Below are 18300 nucleotides of genomic sequence, written 5' to 3'. Positions count from 1 at the left end.
CCGAGATCCTCCACAACCTTAGGTTTGAAGGTATTGGGAGTTCAGCCTGCAGCTGAATGGAATTAATATTGCCTTATTTCCCACCATGCTATCACTTATTTATTAATGATGCTTTGTGAAACAGGCCCTTCCCATCCAATGCCCAGCAACTCACCCATTTAATCCTAGCCTAATCACAGGACAATTTACAATGACCAATTAACTTTTGGAAAGTTGCAGGAAACCCACGCGCTCACGGGAAGGACAGACTAACTTCTTACAGAGCGCATTGGAATTGAACTCTGAACTTCGAAGCCCCTAGCTGTAATTGTGTCGTGTGACCTACTATGCTATCATATAATGCTCAGGGCTTGTGATAACTAGTCTACAACAACCATCTCACAGCTTGGATCATTTCAGCTTGCAGGATGGGTAGTGCAATTGCTCTGGTCAAGCACTGCACTCCCATTTTTAAACTTCCTGTTCCCTCCTAAAGGGCCTGATGGCCAATTGTTCCAAGTTCTGTAAATGATCGAGTCCTCAGGCAGTGAGAATGCCTTAAACCAGACACAGCACTCATTGTAAAGTCCATGCACACCTGCACTATAGTAAAGCAAAAATGGGCCACAGTTTCACATTAATGTGAATTTATAATAAGCATCACATTTTAGGGAACTATTATGTAAGAGATTGACCTTTTCTAGCAGATGTAAAGATAAAGTAATTGCAGTTTCAGTCTGGAACAAATGCCACCATAAACAAAAAATTGGGAGGTGCTACAGACAGGTGAACTGCTAGGGGAACTCAGTAGGTCAGGTGGCATCTATGGAAGTCAACAAACCATCGATATTTCAAGACCTTTTCAGGTCCTGAAGAAGGGTCTTGGCCCAAAACGTTGGCTGTTGGTTCATTTCCGTGGATGTTGCCTAATCTACTGAGTTTTGTGTGTGTTGTATCTGAAATAGCTAGGCAAGTTCACTCATTTTCATTTGGGATGCAAGTTACCTTTCAAGAGGCTAATGGAAGGTATGTTCACATTTTTTTCTTACCTGGTTTCCATCAATTGGATAACCGTGCTTGGTACCGAATACTTTAGCAACAGAAACAGCCACAGCATATCCCACTATGGCAATAGAAAATGCTGATGTTCCCATTTGACTAAACAAGTTCACATCTGGTGGCGTCGGTGGTAAAAATCTGTGTACAAGTAAAAAAAAATAACAGGCAATCTGAAATCAATCAGATAAAAATTCGAGTCTGTAGTAGAGGATACCAACAGAATCTTTAGAATTTGGACTTTTTAAATGAAAGCAAAATTCCTCATTTTTCTTACCCTGTTGGAATTTTTTTGATAATACCAGCGTTATATTTTTCTTCCAAATTAGCACCATATGATATTCCGGTAGCTACGATAGTCTGAAACGAGCAGACGTATACAGTATGTTTGAACAATAACCACCATCTATGCTGTAAACTGCCCAAGACTTTTGCACAGTACTGTATTTGTCAGAGTGGAGTGGAGGGAGAGTTTGTAAATTTGGCGGGAGCAAAGGATGTTGGGAATGACCAGGGTGGAGCGCCACGGGAGGTGTGTGGGACAGGTGCCAGAGAAGGAGTCCCAGGGCCAGGTGGTGGTGCGGGTGCAGACGCACCCAACCTTGAGACACTAGGCAAGGTAATTTAATTCTAAACAATTGAATTATTAATCATTACAGAAAGTCCCTCCAGTGTTTCCTTCTCTCTTCCTCTTTTCCAAACCATGACTCCCCTCTCTTGGCCCCCTTCCCATCTGTCCACAATGGAGACAATACCAGAATCAGGTTTATCATCACGTCAGGAAATTAGGTTTTTTGCAGCAGCAGCACAGTGCAATAAATAAAATTACTACAGTGGTGTGCAAAGGTCTTAGGCACCCTAGTTATACACATTTTCCTCAAATTTTTGACCAGTACTGCATGCTGTCATTCTTCCCTGCATTGAAGTATCTCAAAACTGTGGCATTAACCACTATCCCCAACTTTCCTTCCTCTGATATCTTCAGAATTAAAACCATGCCCAATGTTTTCATATGATAATTTAGCACTCGTTTTCTTAAATGCATGTGTCCTTTGCTCCTCCATACAAGTTTCATGAAAAATGCACAGAGATGAATACTCCAAATCTGTTTACTGTGCTGAAGACTGCATAAACCTGTGAACACAAGGTTGTCTTCATTATAGAGACTGGAGTACAAAAATGTGAGCTGACTTTCTGAGAGGCTGAGACACTGGAGTTGAGGTGAGGAGTTATGCGAGGAGCCTGTGCGCCCTTTTAGGCGTAACTAAATGATCCAATGGCACTATTTTGAAGTGGCAATTATATGGCAAATATTTTTAGTGCCTTAACCAATACCTACACATTAGGCAACATCACTAATAGGTTACCTAGTCATTAAGACATTGGTGCTTCTGAAAGCTTACTGTGAAGAAATTGCCTGGTGCACACAAGATTTAATAAGAATGCCAACATGTCATTGATGTGAAGTGCTTGGGCTACTGGATGTCAAGGTAGGAACTTCAATGCAAGTCCTGCTAGAACTTTATAATTAGAATGTGGGTTCATGCCACTCAAATACACTGACGGAGCACCAGCTGACTCCACCTATAGGGTTTCAATGGTTAAGTTTAAGAAGCTCCTCCATCTTTATGGTACGAGTTACTTCCCTTCCTTGGGACCTTCCATCTTAAATAGGACTCGCTCTCATCCATTACATCACAAGCAACCATATAAATAAGAGGAGGAATTTCTTTAGCCAGAGAGTGGCGAATCTGTGGAATTCGTTGCCACAGGCAGCTGTGGTGGCTACGTCCTTGGGTATATTTAAGACAGAGGTTGATAGATTGTTGATTAGTCACAGGTATGAAGGAATACGGGAAGAAGGCAGGAGACTGGGGCCGAGAGATGGGGGGAAAAATAAAATCAAACAGCCATGATGAAATGGTGGAGAAGACCTAATGGGCCAAATGGCCCAATTCTTCTCCTATATCTTATGGTCTTATCAGACTTCGGGTCAGATCACCAGTTGGAAAAATACTCTCACTGATGTGATTTATTTAATAATGGATTTCCTTCTAAAAATATGAACCAACGTATCTAAGTCTGATCTTTTCTATTTCTCCCTGCCATTCACTGCATCTAGAATATCAGAAATATAGCAATTGATTAAGATAACTTAAACTAACTTTTCAAGAGTATGTTTTTTTAAACTGTTCCTTTCTACAAGTATCATTGACAATTTATTACAAGCCATGACAGCTGAAGGTTTTGGACCACCATCTATTTACTGTTTTATCATTAATGGAGCATTGGACAGTAATAGCTAGTACACTTCATTCTTTGCTATTCCCTTAAGATGGCAGTAGAATGCTCTTTTCTGACATCCACCATGGGAAACCTCACGGTCTGTGTACAATAATGACCACTGCAAATGGGAAATATGACGGCAACACCTTTAGGCTTTAAATTGAAATAGAGGAGCCAACAGGTGTTGTTATTCATCAAGGTAGCCATGAAGTTGTCAGACTTGGCTCAGAGGTAGCACTACAACTGGAGGTCAAATCTAGTTTGAAACTCTAACGACACATCATCGCAATATGGAGATATCATCTTTCAAATGTAAAACAGAAGCTTCTACTGACACTTTCAGAAGTGTTCAATAGGATCTCAAAACATTATTTGGATGGCTAGCGAGTTATCCTGGAAGTTCTGCAAATTAATATCATTTAGGTACACTGCCTGGCCAGCACCTCGCTTTTCTGAAAGGTTGCTTGTCATGAATGAGTTACCAGATGTCCAACATTTCAACCGTGTTTGCAGTTGAAAATATTTCACTGTCCAAGACTGCGGTCACCTGCAATTGTGAAAGATGCTCTGGAAATGCAAGCTCATTCTTGCTTACATCTCTTTGACTTAGATAGAGGGTTCAATTGTTATATAGGAAAGTAACATCCAATTGTGTGACAGTTAAAGCTTTGTTTTGCTAAGGCAAGAAGTAAGCTCCCCCTTGCATAACCAATCGGGAAAATCTTTCAGCCATGAACGAAAATGTGTGAACTGCAACTCTTAAACAAGAGTCTGAGTGAGCAGGTGCTTTATATGTCCATGTGGGGACTCCATCATGAAAATAAGTGGGAAGAATTGGCACAATGCCATGTATCACTCAATGTATGCAGATTGGTGCCTGAAGAACATTCCAATAATGTTTTGAAAACAGATTCCCCCCACCCCCCCCTCACATGGAGTATCTCCAACCGAGGTGCAATTACTAGACCCCGAATGATTTGGAAAAGAGCAGCAACTGGTCTAGAGAATTGGCACTAGTGATCTCTGGAGGATGAGAGTGAAATTCCTGTTCCTGACTCTGATTCAACTACCAAAAGGTGAACATCAGGTCAGAGCACACTCAGTTCCCTAAATAAACACTACTTAAGTTGAAGAGTCCCCTGGCATTTAATGTGAGCTATCATTGGCAGGAAAAGACAAAAACTAAGTGAGGGAGGAATAGGAGACTAATGCTCCATCACTCTTACTTACCACAATTACTTCAATTGGAATAGGCACTTTTATTTTATCTTTGAAGCGAGTGTTGATTTCTTTCACAACTACACACAAGACAAAGGTGATCAAACCAGCAATGAAATCTGCAATGTTAGTTTGTCGAATATTGCGAAATATGTCAATAAGCGTCTGAAAAATAAAATAAATGAAAGCTGTAACAAAAGCTGCACCTCTACCCAAGTAGCTGTCTCGACTTTATTTAGCCACCAACATTCCATACAAGATTCCAGGCAAGTTTTGAAGTGTGTTCTCCTAATGTTTTGGCCAAATTTTGCACCCTTGAAAAATATAGATAGGAATATAAAAGAGATAGACAGCAGCTGTTCCATTAATTTTATTTTTATTTAGAGAAACAGCACAGAACAGGCTTTTCCAGCCCAACAGGCTCAATAAGCCATGCCAGCCAGCAACTTGCCATTTAACACTAGCCTAACCACAGGACAATTTACACTGACCAATTAACCCACAAACTGGCACGGCGTTGGATTGTGGGAGGAAACCAGAGCACCTATGAGGAAACCCAAACAGTCACAGGGGAACGTACCAACTCCTTACAGTAGATAACAGAATTGAACTCCAAACTCGGAACTCCAATGCCCCAAGCTGTAGGAGCCTACCCACTATGCATGGTCCCTTTTTTCAAGGAAGGCAGCAGGGAAAAGCCTGGTTACGACAGACCTGTGAGCCTAACATCAGCAATAGGAAAGATTCTGGAAAACAATTCTGAGGGGGTTAATAATCACTTGGAAAGGCAGGAACTAATCGTAGGTGGCCAACATCACTCTGCCATGGGCAGCTTGTCTGACCAATTTGATTGAATTCTTTGAAAAGGTAACAAAGCAAATTACTGCAGTGGATGTGACTTACATAGATTTTAGTGAAGCCTTGACAAGGTCCCACATGGGAAGTTAGCATCCATGGGATCCAAGACAAATATGCAAACTGGATCAAAAATTATGACAGAGGTGATGGCACTGGCTTTGATTTCTGCAATTGAATGCTGTGGATTGTGGTATCCCACAAGGATCAATTCTGGGACCTCTGTTGTTTGTTATATAAGGTAAGTGAATGACTTCAATGTAGGTGTGGCAGAGAAGATCAGCAAGTTTGCAGATGACCTAATTAGCAGAGCAGCTGATAGTGCAGAAGTTAGTTTTATGCTACAATGTTTGCCAAAATGGGCTACGAAATGGTAAATGGATTTTAATCCAAACAATTGTGATGCAATGCATTTTGAGAGCACTGTTGGCTAGGACATGCTGGGCGGTGGTATAGTGGCATCCGTACTGGACTTTGAGATGCGTGGTCCAGGTTTTGAATCTGGCTGGCTCCTTGCACACTTTCCATTTGTGCTGGGTTGAGCATCAAGCTAGCAACTCAACCTCATAAAAAACAGACAAATGCTAAAAAAAAATGGCAAGGTTGCTGCCTATTGTGCCACAAGGCACAGAGAGGAACAGAGACTAGGACATACATAGCATGAATGATAGGATCTTAGGGAATATTGAGCATATGGGTCTCAGTCAATAGATTCTTGAAGATGTCAAATGGGTAGCCAATGTGTTTAGGAAGGCAGATAGGGTATCAAATACAGAAGTAGGGATGTTATACTCCAACTTTATAGAACTTTGGTCAGACCTTAGCAGGAGTACTGCTTGCAAGTTCTGGGTGATATAAAGCTGATGTTTCTTCTGGCTGTGGTGTCTAGAACCAGGGATCAGTCTCAATACAATATAATACTATTTAGAACAGAGATAAGAATAATTTAGACACTTGGAGAGGCTGAATCTTAAAACACTGTCTAATCAAGTGGGCTGTAGAGGCTCAGGTGTGGAATATATTCAAGACAGATGGACAGATTTTTTTAATATTAAAGTAATCAAGGGGTTTGGAGCAAGTGAAGAACAATGGCAGGAGATAAACCGTTAGGCATTATCACACACCAAAATGACATAATGCAAGCAAAGGCTATAAACTGGGTAAAGACTGAATGCAAAAAAAAAACCCACCAACTTAATTACATGTATATTCTATTTTTTTTAAAAGCAATCTGTATAATTTAGCTTGAGCAGCAAAGTGAAATTTTAGAAGCCCTCTGCTTTTTAAAGAGTCAAGGCAGTGGTGTTATTTCCTACAATGGGTAAAATTCCCTATACCACACTATCCACTGCAAATGTGTCACCCTCACACAGGCAAAGTACTTTGTTTATAATAAAGGCAGCAACCTTTCACTAACTGCAGAAAGATGATCATCTGAATTACCGGTACATCATCAATCCACTCTAATCTGGCCTGTAGAAAAATTCTTCCCTGCAGTTATTTCCCTTTTCTGTTTATGGTGTTCTGAATGCAATCCACACACCGCTATTTCTCATCATTCTTGATGCACCTATCAAATGGTTTCTTAAACAATACCATTGTATCTGCCTTATTTACATCCCCAGGCAGCTCACTCCATATACTCACCATCCTATGTGTGATTAAGTTGCTCCCTCAGGTCTCTTTAAATCCTTTCCAACTCACGCTAAGTTTATGCGCCTTGGATTAAGACTGTAAACACTGACCTCATCTGTGCCTCCCAGAATTTTAAATGTTCCTTTACGGTCAACCCTCATTCTCCAACATTCCAACAAAGCATTGCGGTTAGCATAGTGCTTTACAGGGCCAGCAATCGGAAGATTGGGGTTCAGTTCCCTCCACCCTCTGTAAGGGGTTTGCACGTTCTCCCTGTCGCCATGTGGGTTTCCTCCGGGTGCGCTGGTTACCCCCAGCACTTCAAAGTGGAATGGGTTAGGGTTACTACAATGTAGGCATGCTATGTTGTTGCTGGAAGCATGGCACACTTGCAGGCAGCCTACAGAAAATCCTCAGGCTGTATTGGCCGTTGACACAATTGACGCATTTCACTGTATGGTTTGATGTGCATGTGACAAATAAAGCTAATCTTTTATCATTTTAAAGGTAAAAGAAAACAGAGGCTGGCTAACCTCTCCTTACAACATAGGGCCACTTGTCCTGGCAGCATCACTGTAAATCTTGCCCAGTTTAAGCAATTACTTCCTGGAGTATTGAGAGCATTTTTGGCTCGCTTATTTAAGAAAGGGTGTGCTAACATTGGAGATAGCTCAAAGGAGGTTTAAGAGAATGATTCAGGGATGAAAGCCTTATCGAATGCAGAGTGATTCCTTGCAATTTCGAAGAGAGGATTTCCTTGAAACCTATCGAACATTGAAAGGCCTAGATAGAGTGGACGTCCACTTAGAATAACCACGAGGTGGAAATTTTTTAGCCAGAGGGTAAATCTATGCAATTTATTGCCACTGGTACATGTACACACACACACACACACACACACACACACACACACACACACCCCCCCCCCCCCCACCCCATCATCCATCCCTCCTCCCCTCCTAACTGGAAGAGGACTGACTAATCAGATTTCCACTGTGCCACCTTGTTTACAATCAAATTCCAATTCTTACCTAGAGCAAGATCTCAACTTTGTTAAAATTCTTTTTCTTCTAGGTTTTATTTCAATGGCTTTTGGGACTGCCTGGTGAAGGAAGTCATTGAAATAAATCTGGAGAAAAAGAATTATAACTAAGACGAAGATCTCACTCTAAGTAAGAACTGTAATATGATAGTTAACAAGGTGGGACAGCGGGCAAGCTGGTTTGTCCTCATCCAATCAATCAGGAAACACAGACGACAGTGGTATGCATACACCACCAGATTAGACATGCCCAGCAATCATCCCTGATGAAGATGGCAGAGTCACTATCAAAACGTTGGTTAAAAAATCTATACCTGTACCCGGTTGGAAGCCCAAGGAGAGTTTATTTGTCAATAACAAGGGTCCCAACATGGCCCCTCTGACACAGTACTAGCCACTGGCCTCCATTCTGAGAAACCTTTTGAATTATTTCCATGAAACTTTGGCTGCCTGAGGCAGCTACTTAATTTGAACCTGTACTTTTTGGCCCAATGAACTGGAATCCTCTGTATTTATAAATGTCATTACATAAAAATTCTTCAGATGGGTTTAAGCAAATACTCACATATATGACAGAGAGGACTCCCATGTAACTCTGTGTCGGCACACTCAAAACTATTTTCAACTGGGAGACAAAGACATGGAAGGCAGCAGCAGTTGTAAATCCTCCCACCAAGGGCACGGAGAGGTACCGAACAATGAAACCAACTTGCAGAACCCCAAGCACAAGCTAGAATTGAGGAAACAACTGTTATCACCAAAAGGAATTTAACTGACATGCTGCAGTTGTTGAAGAATAGTATTATCAACAACTAAAAATGCAGTACCTGTATGATGCCAGCAAGAACAGTGACAGTGGAAGCAATGACAACCCTCTGGGCATCCCTGGCAGCAATATCCACACTTGTGTCATTACTGAATTCGGTCATATTGCTTGACATCATGAACTTCTCATCAGGTGCCAACTGCAGAATCAAAGACCCTATCATCAAGCTGGTAATTGGGAATGGACCTGTGTAAAGTCAAGAGAATGTGTGTCAAAAGCAGAATGCAGTAGGCTTAGAGCTTTCAATTGGAAAATTCCCATGACAAGCAAACTCATTCCTCTTAAGCTTTACAATTTTCTCATTCCTTCTTGGAGCAAGGAAGTCATGCAGATGCAAGCCCCACATGTACCAAGTGCACTCTAACATGTCTAGGACAATTCACTTATGTGGAATTCCCACTGGTGAGAGCAGGTACAAGAGGTATATCAACTTAATACCATTCTACATTCATACAAATACCACTACAGTACTTCAGTTTCTGGTCTTACACAGGAAACCATTACCAGGTGTATACAGAGACTTGATACTATTTCACTCTGTACCAGCACACTCTGGAAGAAGACAGACTTAGTTGAGATAATTCTGAGAAGGTATTAAAATTGACAACTGAAATCCAAATCTAAATTTAAATATTTATATTCCCACAAATACAATAGTTCCGACAAATGATCTGCAAAGTGGAAAATACTGTGCACAGAGGCCACTTGTTTTAAAAACAAGGATTAAATGATTCAGCCTTGAGTTTCTTCAGACTTCCCTTATATCCCCCTGATCCACATGAACACAACAATCTATTGATGTGCCTTTAGTGTAATCAATGCCCAAATTCCCCTACCACTCTCGTCCTAAAAGATTGCTTATTCTAGGACACCAATTTACTCAGTTCTATTGTCTAGAACCAGGGGAAACATCTTTTTAGAGTCTGACCTATTGAATCACGTACATTTTGCTGAGGTTACCTCTCATTTTCTGAAACTCATGGCATATATTTTGCCTATGTCCCACTTCCTCAAGTAAAATACATCTCTCCTGGGTATCATAGTCACAGAATAACTTCAGCATGGAAGAAGGCAGCTACTCAGCCTGTCAAGTTATCTTGGCTCAACCAAAAGCAATCCAGCAAGCCCCACTCCCAAAACGCCTGCATGCCCTTTTCTTTCAGATACTCAGCCAGCTCCCTTATGAATGCCGCACTGGTTCCCCCATTCCAGCTGCTCTAATACATTGGAATATATTCCAGACTTGCTGTGAAAAATGTTTTATTCCGTGTCACATCTGTTTCTTTTGGCCACTCATCCCTTCTCCCTCAGTTCATTAGCACCCGGACACTGAAGATGCATACATCAGGATGCTCTTCACCAACTACAGCTCAGCATTCAACAACGTCATTTCCTCAAAACTAGTCAATAAGCTCCAAGAACTAAAAGAAAATCTGCAGATGGTGGAAATCCCCAGCAACTCCATATGTTGGAGGAACTCAGCAGGTCAGGCAGCACCTATGGAAAAGAGTAAGCAGTCAACATTTTGGGCAGAGGATTCTGATGAAGGATCGCAGGCCTTTTCCATAGATGATGTCTGGCCAGCTGAGTTCCTCAGGCATTTGGTGTGTGTTGCTTGAATAAGCTCTAAGATCTAGGCTTCGATACATCCTGGTGCAACTGGATCCTCCATTTCCTCCCATGCCAACCCCAGTCAGTTTGGATTGGCAACAGCATCTTCTTCACTATCTCCATCAGTAGAGGTGGACCACAAGTTTTATCCTTCTTCCCTGTTACTTTATACTTATGATTGTGATGTTAAGCACAGCCCTAATACCATATATAAGTTTGATAACAACACCACTGTTAGCAGAATCCAAGCTGGCGACGAATTGGCATATAGGAAGAGAATTTGAAAATTTGGTTGAATCGTGCCACAACATTAGCCTCTCATTCAATGTCAACAAAACCGAAGAGCTGATTTTTGACTACCAGAAAAGGAAATTGGAAGTCCAAGTGCCAGTCCTCATCAGGGGATTGGAGGGGGAGAGGGGCATTAACCTTTAATTCCATGGCATTACCTTTTCAGTGGATCTGTGCTGGGAGCAGCACATTGTGCCATTACAAAGTGGACATAGCAGTGTCTCCACTTTCTTAGAAGTTTGCAAAGATTCAGCAAGTCATCTAAAATTTTGACAAACTTCTATAGACGCACATAGGAGAGCATTCTGACTGGTTTTATCATGGCCTGGTATGGAAACACCAATGCTTTTGAACAGAAAAACCAACAAAGAGTAGTGGATATCATCCATTCGGTCATAGGAAAAGCCCTCCCCACCACTGAGCACATCTACAAGGAGCACTGCCACAAGAAAGCAGCATCCATCATCAAAGACCCCGCCATCCAGGCCCTCTCTCTTCTCGCTGTTGCCATCAGGAAAGAGGTACAGTAGCTTTGGGACCCACACCATCAGGGTCCTGAACCAGCGTGGATAACGTTACTCACCTCTTTACTGAACTGATTCCACAACCTATGGACTCTTTCAAGGACATTACAACTCATGTTCTCAGTATTATTTATTCATTATCATTTGTTACATTTTATTTGCACAGATTGTCATCTTTTGCACACTGGCTGTTTGTCAGTCTGTGTGTGTAGCTTTTCATTAATTCTATTGTATTTCTTTATTCTACCGTGAATGCCCACAAGAAAGTGTATCTCAGTGTGACATACTGTATATGTATTTTGATAATACATTTACTTTGAACACGAAAAACATGCTGTCTACTCTCTGAAAACTTCATGATCTTAAACAAGTTTGAGATCACACTGGAATTTCAGCTGCTCTTGGAAGAAGTACCACAGCTCTACAACTATCCTCAAAGAATACTCAGCTCTAAAATTATATTCGCAAATCTTTGCTGCACTCTCTCTAAAGTCTGCACACCTTTTCCAAAGAATGGTGGCCAGAATTTTACACAATGGTACAGTCTAGGGCTGTGTTATTTACAAAGATTTATCATGACTTCCTTGGTCTTGAGATGTGCCTCTATTAATAAAGCCCAGGATTACAGCTACCTTCTCAACCATGCTCTCCACTTGCTTTGCCACTTTTACCAAACCACGTATCCATCAGATCACTCTCTGCTTCTTTTAAAGTTATGCCCTCTTATTGGTCATCTTTTCTCAATCCTCCTACCAAAATGCACGAGCTCATAATAATGACCATTAAATTTCATTGGTCATCTCTCCATCCATACCTCCTTGAAACTGATTAATATCTTCCATGTAATTCGTTTATCTCCAAGTTTTGTGCCATCTGCAAATTATGAAAAAATCCACTGTAGCACCAAGGAGGAAAGCAAGATGGCACTGAGCTTTGACCTCCATTGAGATTGCAGGGTTTAGTGTTTTTTTAAAAAAGTATTTCTTTTTGGTGTGGAGGGGGGGGTTTAAGGGGCAGAAAGGGGAGGCAAAGGTCAGGTTAGGGTTTTAGGGACAGGAATGTGGGGGAATTAGAGGACAGGCCAGAGTCTAAATTTGGAGTTCTGTGGAACAAGAGGAGCAAGGTCTGATAATTGTCAGGTCCAGAACTTGGAAATTGGCAAGTCCTAGGTTGATGACCAGGATCAGAAGCCCAAACGTTGAGACCCATGCCTGGGGCTCAAGTTTGTGAATATCTCATTGGGGTAGTTGAAGGATCAACGTTTGTATCTGAATCCGGTCTGCTGGAGACTAGAGACTAGAGACCAAAGAATACAGACTGGGCTAGGATGCGTGGGTGGGAGAGTGGAACAGGGACTTGTTTTGCTGTCGTTGTTTTGTTGCTCGTTGTGTTGTGCTGTTCTGCTAAGCATTGTGGACGTGCTATGTTGGCGTGGGAATGCGTGACAACATTTGCAGGCTGCCCCCAGCATACTCTCAGGCATGTTGGTTGTTAATACAAATGATGCATTTCACTGTACGCTTGATGTACATGAGAAATAAATGAGTCTTGAATCCATTATACAGGTACCTCCAGTACTTCCTGTGACTTAGCCAATCTACAAAAAAAAACAATATTCTATGTCTGAGCTCACCCAGTGGCAGTGCAAAACTGATCAGGATCATTTACTGTTATTCTCCAATTACTTATGGAACTTCTCCACAGCATTTGACCTCTAAACTTCTTGTTATACTTGCTCATTAATCTTGTGATGTATGAACATTGATACTCCAGTGTCTGAATACCAAGGCTCCCAGAGGTCCCTGTTTTGTATCTTTTCTACCAAAGAAAATATGTACTCAGTTGCCACTTTATTATGCACACTTACTCATTAATGCAAATATCTAATCAGCCAATCATATGGCAGCAACTCAACACATAAAATCATGCAGACATAGTCAAGAGGTTCGATTGCTGTTCAGACCAAAAATCAGAATGTGGAAGAAATGTAATCTAAGTGACTTTGACCATGGAATGTCTGCTGATGCCAGACAGGGTAGTTGGAGTATCTCAGCAACTACTGATCTCCTGAGATTTTCACACACAACACTCTAGAGCAGGGGTAGGCAACCTACAGCCCGTGGGCCAGATCCGGCTCACGAAGGTATTTTGACCGGCCCACGGGCAAATATTGGGATACTATGCTTATCCAGCCTGCGAGTGATTTTTCCTTATTCTGAGTGTTTCACGCGACCACACTGATGGACATGCATGGCGTCTTGTTGCACTGGCCCCAGGTTCTATTTTGTTCCAAACCAAACACTGGTATGAACCAGTGCATCAGAAATTTTTCAGATGGAATTGATTGAGATGCAGTGTGACGACATATTGAGATGGAAATTTCATTCTGAAGGTGTGTCAGTGCTTGACTTCTATAGAAAATATATTCATCCAAGTGGGAAGTATCCTAACTTAGTGAACCATGCAAAAAAGATGGCGTCATATTTTGGCAGCACTTATCCGTGTGAGCAATTATTTTCAAAAATGACGCACACCAAGAAACATTTGAGAACAAGATTGACTGATGCCCATCCGGATAATATCTTGCTCTTGGCATCAACAAGTCTGACACTCAATATTGAGAAGCTTTCAAGCAACAAGCAGCATCGAGTTTCACATTGATTTATCGACTGTTTGCATTGAAATTATCTTTTTTTGATTATATTTACCACCTTTCAATGCATTATGTTCATATGTTTTAAGTTTAAAGATTCTTTGTGTCCCTTTTAATAGATTCAAAAGATGCCTTGATTGAAATAAATTGCAACTAAACTGAGTTCTTTGATTACTAATTGGCATCCTTAGTTAAGCACAAATGATTTTCTAGCATGCGTTATTCATTAATTTGAGGCAAAACATAACTAGATGTATTTAAATGGATAATTCCAATATTTCAAGTTTTTTATGGCTTTTATCTGGCCCACCATCCGCTCATTAATACGCAATCCGGCCCACAGAGGCAAAAAGGTTGCTGACCCTGCTCTAGAGTTGACAGAGAATGGTGCACAAAAACTAAAGATCAAGTGAACAGCAGTCCAGTGGGGTGCAAAAGCCTTGTTAATGAGAGAAGTCCAAGGAGAATGGCCAGACTGGTCCAAGCTGACAGGAAGGTGACAGTAACTCAAATAACCATATGTTACAACAGTGGTGTGCATAAGAGCATATCTGAATGCACAACAGATCAAACCTTGAGGAAGGTGGCCTACAGGAGCAGAAAACCTCTCTGGGTTCCACTCCTGTGGCCAATTGAATAGGTACAGTGTTGTACCTTATTAAGTCGCCAATGAGTACAGGTTTCCCATTTTATTTTCTATCCAACAGACTCAAACACATTCAACTCCTAAATATCCTCTGCAGTCTTTTCAGGGTTTAATTTTTCCATCCACAAGGCCATCAAATTTATATCATTTAGTTTTTGCATTCAAGTTAATATAGTTTGTATACAGTTAATCCAGAGAGTAACCCTTGCTACACATTACAGGTAACGGCTTGCTGATACAAATATAGCGCATTTATTCCATATCTTTATATCTTACGTGTTTAAATAAAACCTCATGCAATGTTACATTGCCCTATTTTTAATGGAATGACGTGTGGTCTAAGGAATCTAAATACATTGGATTCTGCTTCATCTTCCTGCGAGTTTGCAATCTCAAAAAACTCAAATGAGAAGTTTAAGAAATCTATTTAATCTTTATTTACACTGCCTAATAAGTTTACACATTTCTAATCTATTGACCTTTCAAACACAAGGTGCCGGCACTTGTAATGCTGCTGTTAGTTTAACATACCGACTTAATCTTATTCTTCAATGACTGGCTTGCATCTCTCTTTCGCTGGCATCCATTTCTGGAAAATCAAATGCAACACCATCATCTTCCCTATAGCCAAACATTTGAAGTCATTGGATCCATGAGATCTGTCAGCTCTTCTAGTTCCACTGATTCGTCCAGGAGTGTATCTCTGCTAATACACCTTTTTTAAAAAAATAAACTATTTGTTCTGTTTTCGTCTACATTTGTTGCATGTTTAAATGTCTCATCTTCTATACTACATCTGGAATGATTTTTTTTTGCATCTTCAAGCATTAAGAATTACAAATGATTTTTTTAGAATTTCTGCCACATTCACAATTCAGTGTTTAATCTTTCCTGCCCTTTCAATCAGGAAACTACTTATTCCACTTAATGGTATCCTTGTTACAAGCCTAGAGAGGCTTTTTTAACAACTGGTGTTCATTTTCTTCCTCTTCTACCTTCATCTTTATTTTTTTCCTCCCTCCCAATTTGTTTGTCATTTATTGAATTTTCAAATTCTTCCCCTGGTCTGGAAACTTCTGAGCCTTTCCCTTGGATTACTGCAACCTTCAGATTATCTCATCAGCTACAGCTGGATCAGTTTTCCCCTAATAAATTTTGAATCATTAAAAGGAATGCAAATTACAGCTTGTCCCTAAGTTACAGCAGGGTTCCATTACTGCAACCTTACATAACCTGGGAAGTTCAGTCAGAACTGCAACAACAAACCAAATTTCCACACGACAGAAGATGCCTGCAGTCCTACAGCAGCCAACAAATCCATAATGCCAGTCTCCTAAACACTCATTCACCTGTACTGGTTTGCACAAGTTGAGCATTTGTAAGCTGGAGAGAACCCATAATTGCAAAACTACTTTATGAATTCGCTGTTAATCAGCTAGATGCTCATTTAAATTGCTTCCCAACTTATCTCAGTCTATTGCTCCTCATACCTACAAAACTGATTTGTTCAGAATTAAGATCCTAGCTTTCAATGTAATTAAATTATTCAAATTCACCATAAAATTCTAATTATGTCATTCCTCTCCAAAGGATCTTTCATAAAAAGATTTAATTAACTTTGTCTCACAATTTAGATTTATAACATACAGTCTGTTTCTATGTTGATTTCTCTGCATTCTGATCAAGAAAGCCCTCTTTAAGGCATCCTACCTCCATATTATAACTGTAAACTTTGCTTATTCTCTCTACATTAAATGTCACAGGATGACTGAATTTCTCTTGAAGGAACACTTAATTCCTAGCTTATATTCTGTCTAACAACCAATATTAGGAAGCCTATAAATTTTGCCACAAATAGTATTTTCTGCAATTATGACTTCCCAACTTTGGTCCAAACTATATCCAAGGTAATAGGTATTCTTGTGGAAAATCACATCATAACTAACATGAGACATTTAAACATGCAGCAAATATCTATTGTGTACTGTAGGAAGACTGTACTATTAGATTGCAGTCCTGCCTTGACATCAGCATTGTCATTTTGAAAACCAATGCTCCAAAAAAAAATTCACCATTTTTAAGGCTTTCACAATCATTCAACAGCATTTGGACCCCAGATCAACATTAATTAAACGAGCCACGACTTTAGCAGAAGATTCCTGGTCAATCTCCTTTGACTCCCCAAACTGACTGATTCCCTGTGTATATCTACCAGCTCTCAAAGTTCAAAGAACATGATCAAAGTTTGTATGCAGTATACAAACCTAAGATTCTTCTTCCCACAGACAGCCATGAAACAAAGCAACACCAGTGAATCCATTCAAAGAAAACATCAAACCCTAACACACTCAAAAAAATAACAAATCGTACCAACAGCAGAAAAAGTGATAAACACAGAATATAAAATATCAAACCACAGAGTCCATGAAACAATCTATCAATGTTCAGCTTAGTTCAGAGCTCACCTGGAGTGTGCAAGAACCTTGCTGCAGTTGGAGAAACCCAAGGGCTGCAAACTTTGCAATGCTAATTCTGGTCACACCCTCAGCACTGAGCTGTAGTTCATCACAATGCAGATATGACTACCAGGGATTTCAAATGTTTCTGTCACCTCCAAAATATGATAGCTATATCTCTTAGAATCTTCACCTGATTTCCCTAGTTTTCCCTAGTTCACAAGGGTCTACTGTCTGTGGATACAAAACAAATAGGCCACTTTTAATTCAGTTAAGAACATCAAGAGCTTTCAGATGGACCCACAGATTTATTTTAAACAAGTCATCGTCTTGCAGGCATACTTAATAAATCCATAGAATAATAACCCTAACAGAATCAATGAAAGATGGCCCAACTTCGGTGTTCAACCAGTGTGCACAAGGCAACAAACTGTGCAAATAAATAAATAATCAAGCAAGTAATAAGTATTGAAAAGAATGAGATGAAGAGCCATTGAAAGCAAGTCCATTGGTAATGGGAACATTTTAATGATGAGCAAGTGAAGTTGAATGAAGTTATCCTCTTTGGTTCAAGACCCTGATGGTTAAGGGGCAATAACTGTTGTTGAACTTGGTGGCGTTATTCCTGAGGCTCCTGTACCTTCTTCCTGATGGTGGCATGTCCTGGGTGCTGGGGGCCCTGATGATGGATGCTGCTTTGCTACAACAGTGTTTCGTGTAGATGTGGGGAGGGGATTATCCATGACAGCCCAGCTGCATCTCATGGTGCAACCCAAATCTGAAACCTCTGCAGTAGAACACACACATGAGCTGGCACCTGCAACGTACTTCACCATGACTGCAACTCACTCACATTTGGTGCCAAACCACATCCTGTTCCAGAACCTTTGCCATATTCTAAATTTGCAAAGCTTCTGAACAACGTGCCTACAAATGTGAAGCTACAGAACAAAGCCTTTTTTTTAAAAAAAAAAACAGTCTGCAATCTTGCTATTCTTTCACTGACTACACTCTGTACTTCTTTGGTTACCCGGAAGGAGAAAGCTACAAAGGGTTAAGTAATGATGCAGAGGCAAAGGGGAAGCAAGAAGCGCACCATCTGCAAACCGCAAGTCTGAAGACCTTATAGCAGGGAGTTCCCAACTTTTTGTCATGCCTTGGACCAACACCATTAAGCAAGGGGTCTGAGGACCCCAGACTGGGAAGCCCTGGCGATGTTGAA

General features: G+C 40.7%; 1 protein-coding gene across 4 annotated transcripts in view; it reads right to left on the bottom strand.

The window, feature by feature from the left end:
- Nucleotides 1-18300, bottom strand: part of slc26a4 (solute carrier family 26 member 4) — a 71608-nt gene that overhangs the window by 28878 nt on the left and 24430 nt on the right. For all 4 annotated transcript variants that reach the window (XM_073066333.1, XM_073066330.1, XM_073066331.1 and 1 more), the window contains exons 5-9: nt 8899-9083; nt 8637-8801; nt 4552-4704; nt 1313-1395; nt 1029-1176 (exon numbers count right to left, since the gene is read on the bottom strand). In XM_073066333.1, coding sequence (XP_072922434.1) covers nt 1029-1176; nt 1313-1395; nt 4552-4704; nt 8637-8801; nt 8899-9083 — 734 coding nt within the window. The remainder of the gene's footprint in view (nt 1-1028; nt 1177-1312; nt 1396-4551; nt 4705-8636; nt 8802-8898; nt 9084-18300) is intronic.

This window comes from Hemitrygon akajei, chromosome 14, assembly GCF_048418815.1.
Source record: "Hemitrygon akajei chromosome 14, sHemAka1.3, whole genome shotgun sequence".
In the NCBI taxonomy this organism is placed as follows: domain Eukaryota; kingdom Metazoa; phylum Chordata; class Chondrichthyes; order Myliobatiformes; family Dasyatidae; genus Hemitrygon; species Hemitrygon akajei.
Note: the sequence above shows the minus strand (reverse complement) of the source record. Positions and strands in the feature narration are given on the sequence as shown.